Genomic DNA, 23,103 nt, shown 5'->3' on the forward strand with positions numbered 1-23,103 from the left:
GAAGCAGCAGTGCTAACTACTGAGCCACCTAAAGAACTTGGGATTCCCCTTGGATTGGTTGCCAATCTTTTCCTATAATTCCTTGCTGCTTCTCAAATATTCTTCTTCACATCACCTCTCAATTGTTAATAATCTTCTTGGTTCATAATTGCATTTTCTATCTGACATCTGACACGCAGTACTTTCTCTTAGAATTCAACATAGGAGATAGAATTTATCTTCTTTCAACTCCATTTTGATTTGCCCTACCTCTCCCTCACATTTGATGTTATGGCTTTGTCCTTAATGGGCTCTGCATGTAGGTTGAACAATTAGAAACATGACCGATTTGGAGGTAGGAAAAGCCATTTGATTGTGTATGAAAGGATATTTTTTAATATCCTGAAGTATTACCTCCTGACCTGGGTTCAAGGCTCACTTGCTCCAGACATATGTAATAACATCTCTGAACAGATTGATTAGGAAATATAAATTCTATTTCCTTTGTCATCCAGGTAGCTTTGGATTTATTTTGTTTACTCTACCTTTCCCTTTTTTAGAGAATCTATCTTAACCAGAACTATCTTATCTTTGAGTGTAGCCCACTGCAGGCAGTCACCCATTCCCTTTCTGCCTCCCGTATCTGTGTGGGTTTCATCTGGCTGCTCCAGTTTCCTCCCTCAGCCCAAAGATGTACAGTTCAGGTGGATTGGCCATGCTAAATTGCCCATTGTCTTCAGGGATGTACAGGCTAGGTGGGTTAACCAGAGAAAATGCAGGGTTACAGGATTAGCATTGGGGGTGGATCTGGGTGAGATGTTCTTCGGAGGGGTGATGTGAACTTGATGGGCCAAATGGCCTGTTTCCGCACTGTAGGGACTCTAGGATTCTCATTCTGGTGAATAACATCATAAGACATAGGAGTGGAAGTAAGGCCATTTGACCCATCCAAACCACTCCGCCAATCAATCATGGCTGATGGGCATTTCAACGCCACTTACCCGCACTCTCCCCATATCCCTTAATTCCTTGCAAGATTAAGAATTTATCAATCTCTGCCTCAAAGGCATTTAATGTCCTGGCCTCCACTGTGCTCCGTGGCAGTGAATTCCACAGGCCCACCACTTTCTGGCTGAAGAAATATCTCCTCATTTCCATTCTAAATTGACCCCCTCTGAATACACCATGGTAACTCCAGCTGCCACTTGAGCTTCGAAACCTGGAGCTCAGGTTTCTGCAACTAGCAGCATTTCCTGCATGTATGGTTATCTAGGATATCAGTGAAGTCTGACATTCCACTTGACCAAGGTGAGCTGCCATATCTTAACTTTACTTCTCTAACGTTAACTACATTCTACTGTGAATTCGTCACTTACTAACTTGCCCATATTCTTGATGTTTCTCAGTTAAGTCCAAATATAGTTATTTATTTGCAGAAAAAAATCCCTTCACTAATTTACTGTTATTTAAAGATAGTTCCTAAATGCAATTTCTTACCAACCAAATGAACGGATGGAAAAAGAGTTGGGGGGGGGGGGGGGGGAGCGAGAAAGTACAGCTTCCCAAATGTCCCACACAGCACACTTCTTGCAGTAAACTTTATTTAAAGCAGCTCTTTCCCCCTTGGTACTGAATGCCTATGTTCAACAAATTTCCATAATATATGCACTCAGCCTCTGTCTCACTCGAATCCACCTCCCTCTGACAGTGCGTCTTTACAAACTGTACACTTTGAAACTCCCCTTCTTGTATAGAGCCGTGATGAGTCACTTTCCATTTTAACTTCTCGGTATGGTTTTGTTTTCTCACCCAGAGGGTGATTGGTTATGGAGAGCACTGCCTGGGAGTGTAGTTGAGGAGAGTAACTTCACAATGTTGAATAAATACTTGGATGAGCACTTGAAATATCATAACATTCAAGGCAATAAACCCAGTGCTGGAGAGTGGAAATAATGTAGATTTGCACTAGACTCAATGGGCCAAATAGCCTTTTCTGTACTTTATATTTGTACAATTCTAATCAACATCTTATTCAGGCAAGTTAATTCAGGTGATTAATAGTTGTTTGCCACATTTAGGAATTGCAGGTTTAACTAAGCAAAATAACTTACTTAATTGCTGTCAGTTCTTTGTCAGAATCTGACTTTTACTGTAAAACTGAACCTAAAAAAGATTTAACAATTGAATTCTAACTTCAGTAATTTGGACCGGGGAACCATTGATCTAAAATCAAATGATCTCCTACTGAGTGCATTCCCTATGTCCTATGCAAAATTTCTTTGTTTTAAAGCATTTCAACACTTCAATATATCACTTCTGGCAGAAATAGAAGTATAATTCTGAAACATTTAGAAGCTTTTGAACAAGGTTATCTGAGATTACAAAGAGATCATGATCATTTGGATAATGGGCTGTGGGAGTAGCGGATGGAGTTTAATTTGGATGAATGTGAGGTATTGCACTTTGGTAAAATAAATAAGGGCAGGACTTATACTGTTAATGGTAGGATCCTATGTAATGCTGTAGAACAGAGAGACCTAGGGGTTTTAGATACATAACTCTTTGAAGTTCATGTCACATGTAACCATGGTGGTTAAAAGGCATTTAGCATGCTTGCCTTCATTGCTCAGAGACTTGAGTATAGGAGTTAAGACGCCATGTTGAGATTATACAGAACGTGTGTGAGGCCTCTTCTGGAGTACTGTATCCAGTTCTGGTCACTCTGTTATAAGAAGGATATTGTTAAGTCAGAGAGGGCTCAGGAAAAATTTACCAGATGTTGCCAGGAATGGAGAGTTTGAGTTATAAAGATAGGCTGGGACTTTCTCACTGGAGCGTAGGAGTTTGAGGGGGTGACCTTACAGAAGTTTGTAAAATCATGAAAGGTGAATACAAGGTGAATGACAAGTGTCTCTTCCCTGGGGTGGGGAATTTCAAGACTAGGGAACATATTTTTAAGGTGAGAGGAGATAGATTTGAAAAAGACATGAAGAGTAACATTTTTTACAAAGTTCATGTGTGGAATAAACTTCCAGAGGAATAGGTGAATGCGAGTCGAGTTATTACACTTAAAAGACATTTGGATAAGTACATGAATAAGACATGTTTGGAAGGATATGGGCTAAATGCAAGCAGGTGAGATTAGTTTAGCTCAGGATTATGATTGGCATGGATTGGTTTGATGAAAGGGTCTGTTTCTGTGCTATATGACTTTTGACTCTTTAATAGCTATCAATGAAAATTTCTGAAAGGAAAATTAGCAGATGAAGTTGAAAATCTTCATTAATACAACAAAGTTTCTTAATTATTGAGCTTTATTTGCAAGTAATCATTATCCAGAAATTAGAAGTATTAATTTCAATACTAGAAAAAAATCCAATGATTCAACACTTAGTACAATTAAGTCATTATGTAACTTAAAACATGAAACAGCAAAACCAGCCACATCTGGCAATTTAAAAAATCTTCAGCTTTTAAGTAAATCATTTAAATAAAAGAAATAACAGCAGTTACGTGCAATGGAGAATGATATTACACTTGCAAGAAGGTTTAAGATTACTGATAGTTCATACAGGGAAGTAAACTCGATTGTGTGGTAGGAACAATTCATCAGATACAGAATTGCTTCAGGACTTCTTACAGAGCTCAAGGAAGAGCTAGGGTTTTTTTAAATCATGCAGGTGCAGAATAGATCAAGGTTTAAAACAAAAGAATATAAGAGAATAAATAGGTACCTTTAATAATAGTCAGAACATTTGACAATTACAAAAGGATCAATCACATAATGGAAAGAACAAAATTCAACCGAATAATGCAGCTTCTAGCAGAAGGTGTTTACAACTTTATTAATGATCTTTATCCCATAGTCGGAATTTAGTGATAATGGTGATTTATAACTAGAACTGATTCAAGACAGACTTGTTGTCAGAATTTCCATAACATATCTAAAGGAAATCTATAAATCAAAAGAGGATCACACAGTGGAAAGACTCATCCAGATGGTGGTAGAAGCTGAAATCCAAAAACCTCACAAGATAGTGATGGGAATATTATGTCAAACCGGCTCAAGATCATCAGATACTGTTGGCTTTCTAATGTACATAAACACCAAAGCATCATATGATAAATCAACACAAAAAATCATAAATCTTTTGGTGTTAGAAGCACCTGTTACAGATGTGGATTTAAAAAAAATACATTAAATGAAAAATGGGATGAAACTTACCAGAAATCAACTAAGTATCATTTTCATTGAATTTCATGGAGGTTTCTCTGCAAGATGCCTAGTAAGTTTCTTATCCTGTTATCCCAAATATCCCTCATTATAACTGTGTTCCATGTCCCTTTGGTGGTCCACTCATGCTACCTGATTCTCCCACTTGCCATAGTCAGAGGTATTCACCATTGCCAGGACTGTTGGTGTTGGCACCTTGTCAAGCACTGGTCGTCTGGAGCCACCCTGCATGTTTGTGACATTTACCCTGATACAGTAGATGAGAGAAATTGGTGGCCTCTTTGCAGAGTGGGATCTGGAGGTCCTAATAGATGAAGTTAGCCAGCCTGGTCTAATGTAGTCATCTTTGACAGAGTGATATCAGTTTTCTGGAAAACTGCCCAGCAGTGCAGGAAGAAGACTTTCTCTGTTCCACTGGGATGCCACAAGCTTCATAGAATCATAGAATCCCTACAGTGTGGAAACAGGCCATTTGACCCAACAAGTCTGCACCGACTCTCCAAAGAGTATCCCCTACCCTATTACTCTACATTTCTCCTGACTAATGCATCTAACCTACACATCCCTGAACACTATGGGCAATTTAGCATGGCCAATTCACCTAACCTGCACTGCTTTGGATTGTGGGAGGAAACAGAACACCTGGAGGAAACCCACACAGACAAGGAGAACATGCAGACTTCACACAGTCGCCCAAAGCTGGAATCGAACCCAGGTCCCTGGTGCAGTGAGGCATCAGTGCTAACCACTGAGCCACCATGTTGCCCTTCTCTCTGCTATCTCATACTTACTCCATCTCTGCTACTGCAGCAACCTCCCTCTAAGGCTCATGCCCTATCATTCTCATAATGCAAGCAGCACCTATCAACCTATCCATTCCCTCCCCCCAGAATACGAACCCTGCATGGCCTCTGTTCCTCATACCTTGTCAGTCAGGACACCTCACCACCTTTCAACAATCTGGAGCAATGCTAATGATTTTGCCAGCTACTATCATGTCAGTCCACCCACCTCTTTGTCTTATTCCTGGAGGAAATGGCAAACAATAGGGCCAAGCCACTGGTGGGAAGTTTGACATTTGGTTTCTCACCCCCGACGAGGATGTTGACTCTGACTACCCAAGTGGCTGACTGACCATGGCCAAGCCTGGATAGATATTGGAAGTTCTCTCAATTTATTGTCTCAGGATCCCAAGTGTGATGACTGTCTCCCTTGAATTCACTGAGAATAACTTGCCCTCAACTTTAAAACATGGCATTTGACATATAGCTGGCAGGTGATGCAAGTGTGATACTGATGTGGCATGGTGCCATACAGTAATATATCCACCTCTTGACTGATCACTGTTGATATGAGAAGGTGTCTGGGCTGAAGGTAAGGCAAAACAGAAGTAATGGGAATCTGTTTGATTTGGCTGAGGTGGCAAAGTGTAAAAAGGTAACAGTAAGGCAAAGCAAAGCAAAGATGATATAAGCATCCAAGAAGGCTCAGTGAGTGAAATGAGTGTAAAAAATCAAAAATAACAACTGAACCACAGAATAATAAGGCTTCCTTGCACAAAGACGTTAACCACCTTTAAGCGAGCATCTTTGGAAGCAATCTCAAGAAATTACTAAGATTTACCACCCAAATCTTTAAATGGTGATAAACCACTTTTGGAATATGCGACTCAATCATTCCTTGGTATAAAAGGTGACTTATCTCAGCCAGAAATGACAGATCATTCACGTAATGGTCATTCAACTCCTTTCAAACATTACACAGGGGGCCAGTTTTCCTGTATTACTTGAAATCACCTGATAATTGAAGAGAATGGAGCTACAAACTTCTGACAGAGCACTGGATAGCAAAGGCAGAGCACTGTTCAAATTCAAAGGGATGCTGAGAGTCGACTTAAAATATAGACACCAATACTGTGTGAAACAGAAGGATATCGTCACAAAAATCAACACTTCTCAATTCCAAACACAAAAGCATGCTTTGCTCTTGTAATTCTACAGCACATTAAAAATCCTCAACTAGCTCAGAAGCCAAATACCAGTGATCAGTATAAATTTACTGAACAACGAGAAGATTTCATTGGTCATGGAAGAGAAAATAAAAGGACTTGAGATTAATTATGTTGTTGGATGACAACTCTTCGTGACTGAGAGATCAAAGGCACTACTGATTTCATAGGTTTGGAGGGATTAGTCAATTGTCTTCCAGTCGTAAACAAATCTTCAAAATCTGATCATTGGACTTCCTTGACACCACAACCAGCACGAGTTAGCAGGAGACTTGATTCAGTCAATCCAGCTGTTTAGAAGAAGCAGCAGCAAAACATCACAGTCAACTTTACTGCCTATGATTGAACCTGACAAAATAAGAGTGTTACCCAATCAAGAATGGAAGGATCACATGTGTCTACCTCATTCCAACATCAAAAGAAGATGATTTCTTCCCTCAGTGACACAGCAATCTTCTCTGACATGATTTGATAAATTAATTGCCCAAGAGTATCAAACATTCCATAGCAGCATCAACATCACAGCATGTCCTCTGCAAAGACCATTCAGAGAATCAAGTATCCACCAAAATTAAAATATGGCGATGAACTGAACCTGAATGTTTCTTTCTCTAGGGGCAGATTTCAAACCTAACTGTGTTGCCAACCATTTATAAAGGCACAGACTTGAGGGGAGATGAGCTATGGTGAGCCAATTCGGTAAACAAACATTCTTATTTAAAACAACTTCTAAAGAATTTCATAATCAAAAACAAAAATTCTGGCTAAATTATGACAAGACAGTTAGTACCTGAACGCATTAACTGACATCACAAGCTCTACCCATCAGGATGTAAACAGCTGTCTCTAAAAGGAGTTAACTAGTTCTAGGTGCTAAGTTCAACGAAGTTAATCAGTATGCTAACTTTTAAACAGAGCCTGAGGCCTGATGTATAACTCAGATGTAATACACTAAGCCATTACATACTATGTAATAAGCCCCCTTATCAAGACTGAGCTTCTCCTCTGTCAAAGGTTTCATGTGGACATCCTTCCTCACTTGGTATCAGTAATTCAGCTTAATATAATAAGTAGGATTGACAGCAATAATTCTACCATAGGCATTTCAAATGTTATGGTAGACATGATCACCATATATGCCATATTGTATCTTAATTATTTTTATCTCATTATAATCTAGTTCATTCAACTGATGAACAGATGCAAATAGGTGACAAAAAAGTATATAGCGTTGAATGAAGTCATCCTTCGTGCTGGAGGACTAAAAATGAGTAACACCTTTTTCATTGTTCTATTCAAGGCCCAGATGAAATACATTGCAAAGTTTGTCCTGTTCACAGGGGTGGACTTAATGTTCAGACTTCAATGACACATACTTTGAGAGAGAAACATGAAAACGTCATGAAAACTTAGGAAGTAAGAGTAGCTGGCAAAACACATCTTGGGTAAAGGGTAAAATGAAATCAGATACAGAAAACTAAGTTAAATATTTAAAAATCCAAGGCAAGTATAATAATACAAAGACCAACACAATTGCACTAATAATCATCGAAAAGCAAATAATGCTGACACACCATTGAAGATCATGCATTTCATATTTAATTGAGCAACATATATTTAGGGTGATCATCAAATTCACTTAATGATTGAAAACTGGAAGGATGAGTAAAGGTTCAGGTTCTGCAAGGTGTAAGTAAAGGATGATGAACTTATAATGTAAGCTTTAACTGTTCAATACATGTGAATCAGGTCAACTTTCAGCTTGGACCCATATGAGAAGTACCAAATAGCTTGACATTGCCAGTTCAGAATTTCCTCTCCTTCATTTATTTACAATATACTTTTTCATGCAATCCTTTAACATCTTTGTGTTTATAGATGCAGGAAAAAAGATGAAAAGATTTGAACAAAACTATGATGATAGTGATTTATAAGGATGGACAGAACAGCTTGCATTTATATCATGCTTCCATAACTTCTAGACGTCTCCATTATTGCACAATGAAATGCATCACTACTGTAATATGGAAAATTTTCACAGTCAGTTTACATGCATCAAAGACTCAAACGCAGCTTTAAGAAAAATGACCTGATAAATTATTCTAGAGATGTTGGTTGATGGGTAAATGTTGGTCAGGGGAATCAACAAACTACATGCTAGTCATGAAAATTGCCTTCATAATTAGGTCCACGAGAAAGGGCAGATAGGCCCTTTACAATGCATTCAAAAGACAGCATTAACATCGCACTCTACCACTATTACACTGAATTCTCAATCTAGCTTCCGTGCCCAAGACAATGATATTAGATTCAGCTTTCAGGTTTTTAAAGCCCTGTCTGCCCACTGGGCTGGGCTACAATTTTATCTGTTAATTCCAGATTGGACCAACAGATGGGACCCACAATCACCAATATTCACTTTTCATCCAGTTGTGATCTACTTTTACCAACAAGAAGTTGAGACTCAGTGAAGAAACTCTAAAGTAAAACTAGACCTAGTCATTAATTCTTTGGAACAGTGGCAAATAGTTGGAACCTTTAAACTGAAAACTCTGGATGGCCTATAAATATTTCAACATCAGCTCTGCACGAGGCTTGAGTTATCTTGCTGAGGATTTAAGCTTACGTCTTTTGAGTTGGAATAATAGACTTTGGTAACATGAGTATAGCTTGAATAAAGTATACTTTATTACCATTACTGCTCCTGTTTGCTAGCTATGAGGGTTTCTGCGCAATACCATAGAAGGATTATTCTAAGAAACTGATTATTCTAAGGCATTCTGTCTGCAAGCTGTAACATAACCTTGTAAACGTCAACGGATACACAGCAAGAATAGAACATTCCATTTTCTTTTATTTGAAGCCAAATGCTCAACAATGAACTCTAACTGAACTTTTGCAGATTACTTTCCCCCCAAATTCCTGAAACCCACAGTATAAATTATTTTATCTGACTTACTGTGACCATTGTGAAAATGCATCTTGTCCTCGTCTGGATCTTGTTTAGCTTTACTGTATCCACACCGCCTAGGTTAAAGCAAATAAGAAAACATCCATTAATCATGTGTTTCCCAATTCAAGTTGTAAGCTAGACAGAAACCAGTTATGGATGGCATTTATCAGTGAGGCCTCCTCTGTTCTGTTATTCTGGCTTTCAGCAGCAAAGTCATGCTTGGCAGAGACCCGTCTCTGGAGATCCTATGATAGAAAAAGCTACAGCTGTATAAGAGATTAGACTGTATTTGAAAAATATCCCCAGCAGTAAAATTAATGTCACTAAGCACACACAACAAGATCTTTGCAATAATGTGCAATATAAAACCACGGCTGAGATGGAATGCCATAGGGTCTCTGTTTAGTCTTCATTCACAGAACATGGCAAGAACGTTTCATTTGAAGGTCAAGTGCTGAGGTTTTCTCCTATTTCACATCAATCTTTTCAGGATCTTTTCTCTGAAGGCTTCAAAGAATAGTTTTATTACCCATTGAATTTTACACAGGACATAAAGAAAACAAGATCACCACATGGAGAACAGCCTTGGATGTATACAAGATGTATGACATCGGCATTATTTTAAAAAAAGATACAAAGATCTAAGTAAGCCTGAAACTAGCCAGCTTTCATAAATTGGTTTATTATGTTGAAAACTACCTCCTCTAAACTTCATTCCCAATTTATATCCATTGCTTTAATAAAGCTATTAGCTAAGTATAGTAGAGGCAGATTGGAGAAGTAAATCCATTGGAAATATATGTTTATTGATAAAAATGTGTAATATATTATCACCTGTACCTTTCACTTCCACTCTAACTGGATAAATTACTGTGCTGAAATATTCCATTTCATTTGTAGCATTAAGTGGTAATTGCATATTACCTGGTGTATTAGGCATGACATTTGAAGGCAGCAGATTAATATGGTTAAATTAGTTCATTGAGCATCATTAATACCTGTTCTATTAGCTCTACTATTAATGACTGGAAGAAGAAAGAGAGAGAAGGGATTTTGTTACCACCACTCTATGACAACCATAGGTCAGTTCCTCTTTCCTCCATCCTTTGCCCATTAAAAATTCTAAAAATGTAACATGACATGTTAAAAATAAAATTGCTTAACTGTGATAAAACATATGCATTTTACTGTTTGAACAGCGAAGCACAAACTATTCATTTTTAACTGAGAAAATGTAATTGCTTGAGTTAAATTCTCATGTTAATAGAATCTCACAGTTGTTACAGCACAAAGTGAGTTATTCAGACCATTATGTCGGCACCAGCTGTCCAAATGAGCAATTTATTCGGTGCCGGTCTACTCCCTTCTCTCTATCTCCTAGAAATTCTTCCTTTTCAGACAACAGTCTAATTCCATTTTGAATGCTTAAATTAAACTTGCCTCCACCACGTTTTTAACCAATACTTTCATGAACTTTAATTTGTGATGTGAAAATACTTTAAAACCAAGCCCCTTTGTTCTCAATTTTATGAGTGGGAAGAATCTAGCCTGTCCAGACTTTTTGTGGTTTTAAATACCTCTATCAAATCTCCTTTTAGCCCTCTTAGAGGAAAACTATCTCAACTTCTCCAATCTGTATTCATCACTGAAATTGCTCATACTTGGAAACATTCTCATAAATCACTTCTGTAATCTTTCCAACATTTGATATCTTCCCTAAAGTGCAGCATCCAGAACTGGATGCAGTGCTCCAGCTATTGATCAACCATCTTGTACAATTCCAATATAACCTCCTTTGCTCGTGTATTATATAGTCCCATTAATAATGCCTTACATGCAGTAGTATCCTTTACTAATTGCACTCTCAACCTGTCCTACCAACTTTGATGACTAATGCATTTAGGTGTCCAGGCTCCTCTGCTTCTGCACCCCCGTTAGAACTGCAATCTTTATTTTCCATTGTGTCTCCATATTCATTCTAACAAAATGACTCATTTGACCCTTCGACATTGAACTTCATGTGCTACTTATCCTCGCATTCCTCCAAATTGTCTTTGTTCTTTTGAAATTCTACACTATCCTCCTCACAGTTCACAATGCTTCCAAGTTGTACGTTATGAATTTGAATCCTGCTATAGGGTAAGGGTTAGGGTTAGGGTTAGTAAGCAAAGTACGAAGTCTTTATTATATATCAGGAAGAGATGATCCCAATATTGATGCCTATGGAACAATCTATTCCCCAGCATGAAAATCATTTGTTAAACATTACTGTCTGTACATCTCTATGACTCTATGACTCTTTCCTGTCACTGAAATAATATAATAAATGTTGCCACGGTTCCTTTTATTCCATAAGTGATAACTTTCCTAACAAGTCTGTTGTGTAGTACCGTATCAAATGCCTTTTGAAAGTTCATGACCATCACATCAACAGCATTATCCTTAAACCTCTGTTACCATTTCAACACAATTTTTTCTCTTCGCAGTTAAATGCTGGCTTTCTTCAATGAATTAAAATTAATGTCCGTGCAGTTATTAATTTTGTCCTCAATTGTTTTGACAAGCTTCCCAACCACCGATGGTAAACTAATTAGTTTGTAGTGGCTTGGCTTATCTTCATACCACGTTTTGAACAGGAATGTAAATTCTCCAGCCCCCTAGCACCAACACCGAGTTGAGGAAGCCCTAGAAATGTATGGCCAGTGCCTCAACAATTTGCACTCTCACTTTCACTTTCCTCAGTACCCCAGCATCTCATCCAATCCTGGTGCTTTTATCAACTTTAAGTAAAAACAGTCTATTCAGTATCTGCATATTATTTATTAAAACTCTTCCTGAGTATTAATTGCCTCCTCTTTCACTCTGGTTAGCATCTTTTTCCTCAATAAAGACAGAAGCTTTGGGTGTGTTACTGTCATCTAAATCCAGCTGCTCATCACACAGGTGCAAAAAGTCAGCTCCAAAGTAATCATTTAATACCTCAGCAATTCCCTCTTCCTTCTACTTAAATCTGTTTTTTGGACCATAATCTGCCCTATACCTCCTTTTATCATGCATTCACTATTATGGAGGAGGAGAAAGTGAGGACTGCAAATGCTGGAAAGGTACAGCAGGTCAGGCAGCATCCGAGGAGCAGGAGAATTGACATTTCAGGCAAGAGCCCTTCATCAGGAATGAGGCTTGTGGGCCATGGGCATCTGAGAGATAAATGGGAGGTATTGGAGCTGGGGGGTGGAAGGTAGCTGAGAATGTAATAGGTGGGAGAGAAGGTGGTAGGAAAAGATGATGATCAGGTCAAGCAGGCGGTGCCGGGTTGGAGGCTTGGGACTGGGATAAGGTGGGGGGAGGAGAAATGAGGAAACTGGTGAAATCCACATTGATCCCGTGTAGTTGCAGGGTCCCAAGGCAAAAGATGAGCCGTTCTTCCTCCAGGCATTGGGTGGTTAGGGTTTGGCGATAGAGGAGACGCAGGACCTGCGTGTCCCTGGTGGAGTGGGGGGGGGGGGACTTGAAGTGGGGTTGGGTAGTGTGGGTGTCCTAGAGATGTTCTCTGAAATGATCTACGAGTTGGCTCTTCACTATTATTATATTTGTTAGAGACTTTGAGATTCCATTTTAAGTCAGCTACCAATCTCTCTTCATACTGTCTCTTTTTGCTTTTTTTTATTTGTTACTTTTCTTCCCCTCTGAACATCTGAGAATTAACCTGGTTTTCCATTGCTCTAACATCTGTAATAAGCATAGATTTTCTTCTTCACCTTAATTAACATCTTGTTTGCCATCCAGGGAGCTCTAGATTTGATTAAACCACCTTTTATTCTTTGCGAGAAAATAACTTGACTATGTCTGATCTATTTCACATTTATGCCTTTGTTACTTCCAAGGTTGACTATTCTAATGCATTCTTGAACAGCCTCTCAATTTTAACTTGAAAGATTTCAAGTCTTTCAAAAGTCTGTTGCTTTTACCCTAATATGTACCAAAAGCTGTTCACTTAGCATCATTGTGCATGCTGGCCTACTTCTATCCTGGTTAAACAACACTAGGATTTTAAAATTCTCATCGATGTTTGAAAATTCTTCCATTCTTGACCCTTCTCTTTCTCAGTAATCTCCTTCTGCTGTACAGCACTCAAATATCTGCCGTCGTCTAATTCTTTTGAACATTCTTGATTTTAATTACTTCACCATCTGACTGTGCCTTCAGCTGCCTCAACCCTAAGCCCTGAAATGCTATCTCTAAACCTCTTCACCTGTTTATCTTACTTTCCCCTCTTTAGATAATTCTAACAATCTATCTCTTTGGCAATGCTTTTAAGTCACCTGCTCTTATCTCACCTTATGAGATACATCCTGATCCTGTAGCAACAAAATTCCATCTTGGTTAATTAGTAGCTCTCTTTATGTTTCTGGGCACTGTCCATTGCAAAGATTTCAAATTTGCAAGTGTAAGGGTGGCTCAGTGGTTAGCACTGCTGCCTCATAGCACTAGGGATCAGGTTTCGATTCAGATTTGGGTGACAGTCTGTGTGGAATTTGCACATTCTCCCTATGTCTGTGGGTTTCCTCTAAGTGGTTTCTGGTTCACAGCCCAGGATTAACTATGGCAATGCAGGGTTATGGGGATAGGGTAGGGGGCTGGATCTGGCTAGGTGCTCTTTGAAGGATCAGTGCAGACTTGATGGGCCAAATGGCCTCTTTGTACACTGTAGGGATTATATGATTCACTAAAACTACTTACAAATCATCCACCTTAAGCTTCCAGATCTGTAAAGAAATAAAAATTAACGGTTCCATTTTATTTGTGAGCTATATTTTTGAATAGTTCTTCCAATTGTTTTAGGAACATAGGAACAGAATTAGACCATTCAGCCAATCAATACTACTCTGCTATTTCACAATGATTCTGGTTGATCAAACATTTCAATGCCTTTTACCCAAGCTCCCTTTGATCCTTGATGTTTGATCATCGGCACAGTGGCTCAGTGGCTAGCACTGCTGCCTCACAGTGCCAGGAACCTGGATTCAATTCCAGCCTAGGGTGACTATCTTTATGGAGTTTGCACGTTCTCCCCATGTCTTCCTCCAGTTGCCCTGGTTTCCTCTCACAGTCCAAAGATGTGTAGGTTAGGTGGACTGGTCATGGTAAAAAGGAACATGCAGGGTCATAGGGATGGGGTGGTGGAGGGTAGGTTTGGCAATTTACCAACCTCAACTTTAAATATTCTCAACGTCTGAGCTTCCAAAGCTCACTGTGACAGTGAATTTCCAAGATTCACCACTGTATGAGAATAAAGAATTCCTCCTCAAATCAGTCCTAAATGGCATCCCCTTTATTTTTAGATTGTGCTGCATGGCTTGAGATTCTCCAACCAGAGGAAAGATCATTCCAGCATCTATTCTGTCTATTCCTGAAGGTATTTTGTACATTTTAATGCGATCACCCTCATTCTTCAAAACTCAAAAGAATACAGGTCCAGTTTATGCAGTCTATTTTGTTCAGTTTCCCTAAAATCAACACAGTTACAGATATTTATTACTTTTGTGGCTCCATATTGAAATTAAATTTTCACTTGTAAAGTTTTTATGTCTACAATGAATTAAGTGATCTGCTCACAATGACCAGGTTGATGAACATTCAAGTTGTCCACAGAGTTTCACATTCACTCAGTGTATTAATGGATTTGTTCAACTCATGAAGAAGTACACGAGAACTTAATTACTGTTGAGAATAATGGACATTTAAAAATTGAAATTTTACTAATTAAAAATGTGTTACATTTTGGTAATCAATTAGTGCATAAGTAATCTTCTATCATATATAAGATAAGGGATAAAACGGCACAGCCTACAATGTTTGATAGCTGAACATGAAAATCTGGTTAACTTATTGTCAAACAATCTAATATAACATGGTAAGAAATGATTATTCATTACGTTAAATATTAAGTCAATTACATTTACCAAGGTGAATAGATTAAAATGTACGTGAGATGTTGTAAAACATCTGACAAACATCGATTCTCACAAATGTCCTGGCTTAAGAATAGGCAAAATGCATAATCTGAATGCATAAAAACATATAAACAATACAGAATGTGAAATTTGTATCAAATTCAATAATTTAATTAGTACTCACTGTAGACTGTGCTAACATGGATGTCCTCAAAACACATGTGTATGAGGTTGACAAGCTGATTTAGGTTCCTATATTTGTTAATATATAAACATTTTAAGATGTCTAATGTAGCTATAAAAGAGAAAGATCTGTTTTTATGTAGTATCTTTCCTGAGAAGCCCCCGAAGTGATTCATTGACAGCTAGGTGCTTTTGAATAGTATCTGCTGGTTTCGTGTGGGAAACACAACAGCCAATTTGTATATGACTTGGTCCCATGAACAGCAATGTGATGAATTACCAAAGAATCATTTTTAGTCTTGCTGTTTGAAAGATAAATATTGAATGGCAGTGGGGATTGGGATGTGGAGGGCGGAGTGTTCAGTTAGTTCAAGTAGCTGGACAGCTGGTTTGCCATGCAGGGTGACTTTTTTGACTAATGCAACTTTATTGAATAGGGCAGCAAAGCAAACTCCCCTATTTTTCACCAAAAAAACACCATGGGATTTGTAACGTGCACTTAATTGGCTGGTTTTCTGAGGGAAATTGGTGGTCAGAAATGGGAAAGAAAATGGGGAAGGAAAATTAGGTCTGGATGGGTGAGAGTAAGGGGGTCTAGGAGTGATAGGATTGATGCTTAAGTAAGGAGAGCGCGAATAGATAATGGAGTGAGTTTAGGGACAACCAGCCATCCCTACAGAGCTGACAGTAAGCTGCAAACTAATGCTTACAAGCAGTGCAAGACCGATTGAAACATAAGAATTTTACTTCAGGTAAGTAGTGGATTCCACCGGAAATAGAGACTGAGGATTCTCATATTCTAACCAACGTCGTTTCTTAAGTCTTAATTCGAGTAAAGTTCTACAGCAAAGAAACCATCATCTAATAGCATTGTCTAAAAGGATAATGAACTAGGCTAATTGATAGTTGATTTTTTTTACTGGTTGTTACTGTAATTCTACATATTTTCTTGTGCTTTCCATGATTGTTACAATTTGCAAAGCTCTGCAGTGTGTAATGTAAACTTTCTTTTGTTGGATTCAAGGCTTCTGCAATATCTATTACTCCTAGACATGGTTGCAGAGATAGGTCTTCGACTTGGAATCTAGTGTGCCAAGAGAGACTAAGCAGACCAGAACAAGCTCTACAATGTTCAGCACCATTCACGATTCCTCAGATTCTGAAGCAGTCCATGTTCAAATGCAACAAGACCTGGATAATATCCAGGTTTGGGCTGACAAGTGGCAAGTAACATTCACACCACATAAATGCCAGACATTGACCATTACCACGACCAATAAGAAACAATCTAACCACTGCACCTTGGCATTCAATGGTGTCACCATCACTGAATCCACCAATAGCAACATGCTGGGGTTATCATTGACCAGAAACTCAATTGGACTCACCACATATACACAGTGGCTACAAAAGCATGTCAGAAGCTAGGAATACTGTGGTGAGTAACTAAGACACAAGTCAGGAGTGTGATGGAATACTCCCTACTTGTCTGGATTAGTGCAGACCCAACAGCACTCAAAACGTTTGACGCTATCCAGGACAAAGCAGTCCACTTGATTGGCACTACATTCACAAGCATCCATTCCCTCTACCACCAATGCTCAATAGTACCATTATGTAGTATCTACAAAATGCACTATAGAAATTCACCAAAGATCCTCAGACAGCATCTTCCAAACCCATCACCATTTCCATTTAGAAGGACAAGGGCAGCAGATATATGGGAACACCACCATATTCAAGTTCCCCTCCAAGCCACTCATTATACTGACCTGGAAATATATTGCCATTCCCTCACAGTCTCTGGGTCAAAATCCTGGAATTCTCTCCCTAATGGCTTTGTGGATCAATCCATATCGGGTGGAGTGCAGCCGTTCAAGAAGGCAACTCAATGCCACCTTTGCAAGGGCAACTAGGGATGGGCAATAAATACTGGTCAGCCAGCGACCCCCACATCCCACAAATGAATTCAAAAATATGATATTGTAACCAATTCATCAATAATCCAAAATTCTTCACCTCACCTTCTTCATTGACCATAATGAAAGAATATACAGAATTAGATTTATAAATTGAACCATGATATATTGTATATAAGTTGAAACCAATCATCCTTGTCTACTGTGTGTCTTTGCCTGTGATAATGTTCCTAGATAGTATTGCTGCAGTAGGTTTGCATGGTTGATACAAGGTGAATGAGGACAGTGAACTGTGAAATTACATTTGATACTGTCCGTTCCTCCCTGGAAGGATCCATTGGCATAAACTGAGGGAAGCAGGGGCCTTGCTGACCACTGACAGCATTGTTCTCTCTCTGCTGTGTGGCTTCAGGGAGGAAGTGGCACATTGGAGGGATACCTCCATGTTGATATGTAGGTGCCTGAGGCACGATTCCTTGCTGGGGGCAGAGGTGCTCCAAGAAGTCACTTGGCTCATTGTGAGCCCTCCTCCTTCTCCCTCTGCATTGCTTCCCCTTACTGTTCTCCATTTCCAAATTGTGCTTCAGCCTAAGTGGGAATGCAACTTGAGCCTCGATTATGAAACAGATTTTCTCCCAGCATGTGAAATAATTCCTCTGAACACCTTATCAGGGTCCAAAATCATTTGCTTGTAAATCTGAAATGTCAGCAAAACTCTTCCAATAACATCACAGGCCATTTCCAATAACTATGCACCATAAGACATAGGAGCAGATACTGTGCCATTTGGCCCATCGAGTCTGCTCCACCATTCAATCATGACTGATAATGTTTGCAATCCCATTCTCCTGTTTTCTCCCCAAATAACAGTAAGACAAGTCAACTGGACATTGGACACTTCCTTTGTTGAAAGGACTAAGATAATCACCATTCCACCCACAGCACAGCTGATCATGTGATAGTTTCAGCTGAGAATAATTTTAAGAGGGCATTAACTGGGCTTGTGTGGTAAAAGTAACAGCCTGTGCAGGGGCATTGCAGATCCCAACCTTGGGGTCTTTGACTGAAAGATATTATGACCCACTTGGGAAAATGTAATGGTTCTTAACCCTACAGCCACACAAGAGTTAATGGTTTAATCAAAGTACGCAAAGAACTTAAGATTTATTATTTATCACAAATGAGTAAATTCTAATCACATGCAATCAGCTATGAGCTATCAACAAATATGAAATCAACTGGATAAAACTCTAAACCACTTTCAAAATCCCTCCACATGTGCAATGTAGCAGCAACAACCATCAGAAAAACATCAATTATCAATTAGTTCTGAGGAAGGGTCACTGGACCCGAAACGTTAACTCTCATTTCTCTCCACAGATGCTGACAGACCTGCTGAGCTTTTCCAGTAATTTCTGGGTTTTTTAAAATCAACTAGTCTAGTTCATTATCCTTTCAGACAATGCTTTGCTGTTGAACTTTTCTCAGATTAAGATTTGAGATAGGGTGTTGGCTGGGTTGTCAGAATCCTCAATCTCCATCTCCAATGGAAGCTCTGTTTTAAGACTTAGCTGAAGCAAAATTCCAAAGTTTCAATCTGTAGGAGTCTTGCCTTTGCTACTAAACATCAGCTGACAACTACTGTCAGCTCTGAAGGAATTGCTAGTAAAACCCAAGCTGACTCCACTACTTATCCTCTCTTTCCCACCCCCCCCCCTACTCAAGTACTTATCCTTTCAGACCCCTTTACTCTCACCCACTGAGGCACAGACAAACAAAAAATTCATTTGATTTACAGTTAGATTGAAAGAAACTGTAGGAACCACAGTTCAATAGCACCAGCTCATTGTATTCTCTGAGATGTTCCTTTTGCTTGCTAGAATGTTCATTCTTCAATCTCTTTTGTCCAGATTGTCACTTTTTTTTTGCAGGAGGCATACGCGACTGGTACACAAGTGTAACATGTTGTTGTTGTTGATTAAAGGCCGCAAGTTGCTAGTGTGAAAAAAATAACCAGGTATTCCTTTCCACGTATTTTGGAGGGAGAGGGAGACACTTTAATCTGCCCTTCCAGACATGTACAGGCTTTTCACTGTATCATTTACACCCACAAGCTCCCCAAGAACCAATGAGAGAGTTAACATCAGGTTGATGACCTTTGACATCCATGTAGAACATATTTGCACAAACCAATCAGCTACTTGTTGCATGCCAAATCTTACTCTACATACATAAACACGCGCGCATGTGTAGTGGGCCGTCTATTTACATCTTTGCACACTGTTTCCAAAGCAATGAAACTCATTATAACGTGTTTTAAAATTGCAGCAAGTTCTTCCATATTCCTTGCTTTGAAACTGTCCCTTTTTCATTTCAGTCCAATCAGATGTGCAGAAAATAAAATGATAGTCTTTACGGAGGTGAAACTGCTAACACTGAGGCACATCTGAGATCAAAACATTTCAACAGCAGTAAGTAATCAATAAAAGGCAGCATCTGTGAAGATCTGCCACTTTGCATTATCCCAACAGTGTGTTGCATTATCTCAACAGCTATTTGCTTATTGTAATAGATTTCTGAGTATTCAAGTGGTTTGAGATTTATTCAAGTGGAGCTTAAATAATAGTGTTTCTTTGACAGTTTTGAGGTCCTAGGAGGAGTGTAATTTTTTAAGTGTAGTCTGAACAGATGTTTGTTTATTTTGTTGATTTCATAAACATCTCAAAGATTTCCCAGTACTGTATTCCTAATGGGTTCATAAGTTCTATATATAGTGAATGTTAGGCAAGTAGTTTTGAAGGGTGTATGGGAAATGGAGGCGCATGAGGATAATGGAGGGGACATGTAAGGGGATGAAATGGTATGCATGGTGATATCTAAGAAAGTAATAGTCTTGACAACCACGCTGATATTCCAGTTGATGTGGTGGTCCTTATAATCTGTCTATCTTAGCATACATCCACCTTCTTTCATGTAACGCTGATTCTGGGTGGGACAAATAACATGAACATGGTGGTTGGAACAAGAATCATTAACATGTCATCAAAAAGTGGCCTGACTTAGGCACGCATTGCACCTTGTAGTGGATGAATGACAATCCAGCAATATGAATCAGTTTCAGGATTTTATCTGCAGCTTTAGTTTAATACGATGGACAAGCCTTCGACATGAGGGTCATCACTGATTGAGCACAGGCTTATAACTGTGTGAATTAAGACTATATTGTGAAATTTTCTGCGACTCAGACTTTATTTGGCTTACTAAATAACAGGAGGAGTTTCATGTTAATTACAGGTGGCTCAGCAAAACTGGGAGCAAATACTTCCTTAGTAGCACCTACTTCAATGTAAATACTCCTGTGTTGTTCTTCATTCAATTCACATTTGAGGAGTTCTGATGGCCTTTACAGCTGACACTGACGGGTTTTGCATGGAATAGTCTTCCATGCTGTTTTTGCCTCCAAAGCTACTTCGGTTGTCTCCCCAGAATTCTTCATTAGCAGACAGTTTTGGATGGTAGCAGTATCCAGGGCTTGTAATTTATTGTAGGGTATGCCTCACTCACCTTTCCTCTATTTTGCAGTGTTCTTCCTTTTCCACTAAAATGGGACATAAGCACATTTCCCTACAAAGTACTCAAACTGATGAATGGTCCAAAAGAAAACCTCCCTTAGTTACCTCGAAAGGAATCCAGGTGACCAGAATCCAGTCCAGTTGAACCAATGTACAAAAGAAATCCCATTGGAATTCAGTAACTTGTGCAGTCTCTCAGATTCAGCATGGCAAAATAAAACATGCCACGTGGGGCGGCAGAGTAGCTCAGTGATTAGCACTGTTGCCTCAATGCACCAGGGACCTGGATTTGATTCCACCTTCGAGCAACTATCTGTGGGAGTTTGCATGTTCTTGCTGTGACTGTGTGAGTTTCCTTAGAGTGCTCCGGTCTCCTCCAAAGATGTGCAAGTTAGGTGGACTGGCTATGCTAAATTGCCTGTAGTGTCCAGGGATATGTGGGCTAGATGGATTAGCCATGGGAAATGCAAGGATCGGGTAGTCTGGGCGGGATCCTTTTCAGAGGGGAGGTGTGCGTTCAATGGGCCAAATGGCCTGCTTCCACATTGTAGGGATTCTATGATTTTATATCAACGACAGATGTTACTGGCCAATAAGTACATATTGTGTTTTATTTCCAAGTTAGCCTTGGTTGTTATAAAGACATCGGATCTAAGGACCTTAACACCATTATTGTCCACTTCAGCTTATGATGATGAACTTGCCACAACATAAGTTAACACACAAACTGAAGGTCTTCAATCAGGTCAGTAATAGCGATGCAGTCATAATGAGTTGGAAATAAATGCACATTCAGGATTCAGCCATAAAAGTTCCAGCGTGCTGACTTTATGAGCAAACATGCAAAAGCCAATTAAACTTGACACTGATACTTTCTCCCCAGCTCCGAATAAACTTTTTGTTGGTGGGCGGAATTATCTGTTAAGTATACTTGAACAACATAAATATTTTTGGTAATTTAAAGTTTTACTTGCAACAACTGATTTCTTTTTCACTAGATATTACTGGGATAATATATTCTTCATACCTTCCACTAAGTAACAGGCCAGATACGACTGCCAATAGGATCATACCCACTGCTACGGAGACTGCAATGATTGGCACCTGACTCTGAGCACTGGCGGGTAAAGCTGTAAACAAAAGAAAACACAAATTTCACAAATGCAGAAAGAAACTATCCTGACATGCTGAGAGTTGTTAAGAGATACCTTTTAATAAAAATCTTTATGGCCAGACAGCCAGAAACATATTCGACTTGACAATACTGAATGATTCCACTGTGAACATTGGAACTGAGTAGATGACCAGAGTGTTGTTTCATGGAATTTGCATGTATACTGCATTTTTTTAAAATGTAAATTCTGTAAGTTTCTAATAAAATCGGAATAACTTTTTAAAAAGTAACATTTTAACATAATTTCCCTAGAAAGCTACATCCAACATTCTGGAAAATCCCATCATTGCATTTTGGTTGGGTTTGGCCATATTGACACAGATTTGTCATGCATTAGGTGTTGAGGAAAAGAGATAGGAGGGACCCACTTCCAAGATTCCTGCTTCTATTCCTGTCATATTCCATTATTATTAAGGCTGTCTGTTAAAACCTTCCATGTAACTGGTTACTCTATTATGGGAATGGCCATTTCAGACCCTTGCAGTTTTTCAGGCAATTGGGCTGTTACTGGAGGAGATGTGAGCTACGGTGTAAGGTTATTCTGGTGTTGGGAACCTTTTGACAGATGGTCGAGGATGGAGTTTTGAGGGCAGGTGCTATCAAAGAAGTATTGACGATTGCTACCCTGTGTCTTACAGATGGTACAACTTACAGCTGTGCACACCAATTGTGATGGGTATTAATATTTAAAGTGGTAAATGGTTGCCAATCAAGTAAGCTGATTTTTTCTTGCATAATGTTGAGTTTCATGAAAATTGTTGAAACTGCACTCATCCAGTTAGATTAGATTCCCTACAGTGCGGAGACAAGCCCTTCGCCCCAATCAGTCCCTGCCGACTCTCCAAAGAGTAACTCACCCAGTCCCATTTCCCTCTGATTAATGCACGTAACATTATGGGCAATTTAACATGGCCAATTTACCTGACCTGCACATCTTCGGACTGTGGGAGGAAACTGGGGCACCTGGAGGAAACCCATGCAGACACGGGGAGAATGTGCAAACTCCATACAGTCAGTCACCCAAGGCTAGAATCGAAACTGAGGCTCTGGTGCTGTGAGGCAGCAGTGCTAACCACTGAGCCACTATGCCACCTTACTATATCATATTAACACATAGAGACATAAGA

General features: G+C 39.2%; 1 protein-coding gene across 3 annotated transcripts in view; it reads right to left on the reverse strand.

The window, feature by feature from the left end:
• LOC122563792 (ephrin type-A receptor 5-like) overlaps positions 1-23,103 on the reverse strand; it is a 322,656-nt gene that overhangs the window by 56,298 nt on the left and 243,255 nt on the right. For all 3 annotated transcript variants that reach the window (XM_043718010.1, XM_043718007.1, XM_043718006.1), the window contains 2 exons: positions 21,830-21,932; positions 9,181-9,248 (listed from right to left, as the gene is read on the reverse strand). In XM_043718010.1, coding sequence (XP_043573945.1) covers positions 9,181-9,248; positions 21,830-21,932 — 171 coding nt within the window. The remainder of the gene's footprint in view (positions 1-9,180; positions 9,249-21,829; positions 21,933-23,103) is intronic.

Source organism: Chiloscyllium plagiosum, chromosome 2 (assembly GCF_004010195.1).
Source record: "Chiloscyllium plagiosum isolate BGI_BamShark_2017 chromosome 2, ASM401019v2, whole genome shotgun sequence".
Taxonomy (NCBI): domain Eukaryota; kingdom Metazoa; phylum Chordata; class Chondrichthyes; order Orectolobiformes; family Hemiscylliidae; genus Chiloscyllium; species Chiloscyllium plagiosum.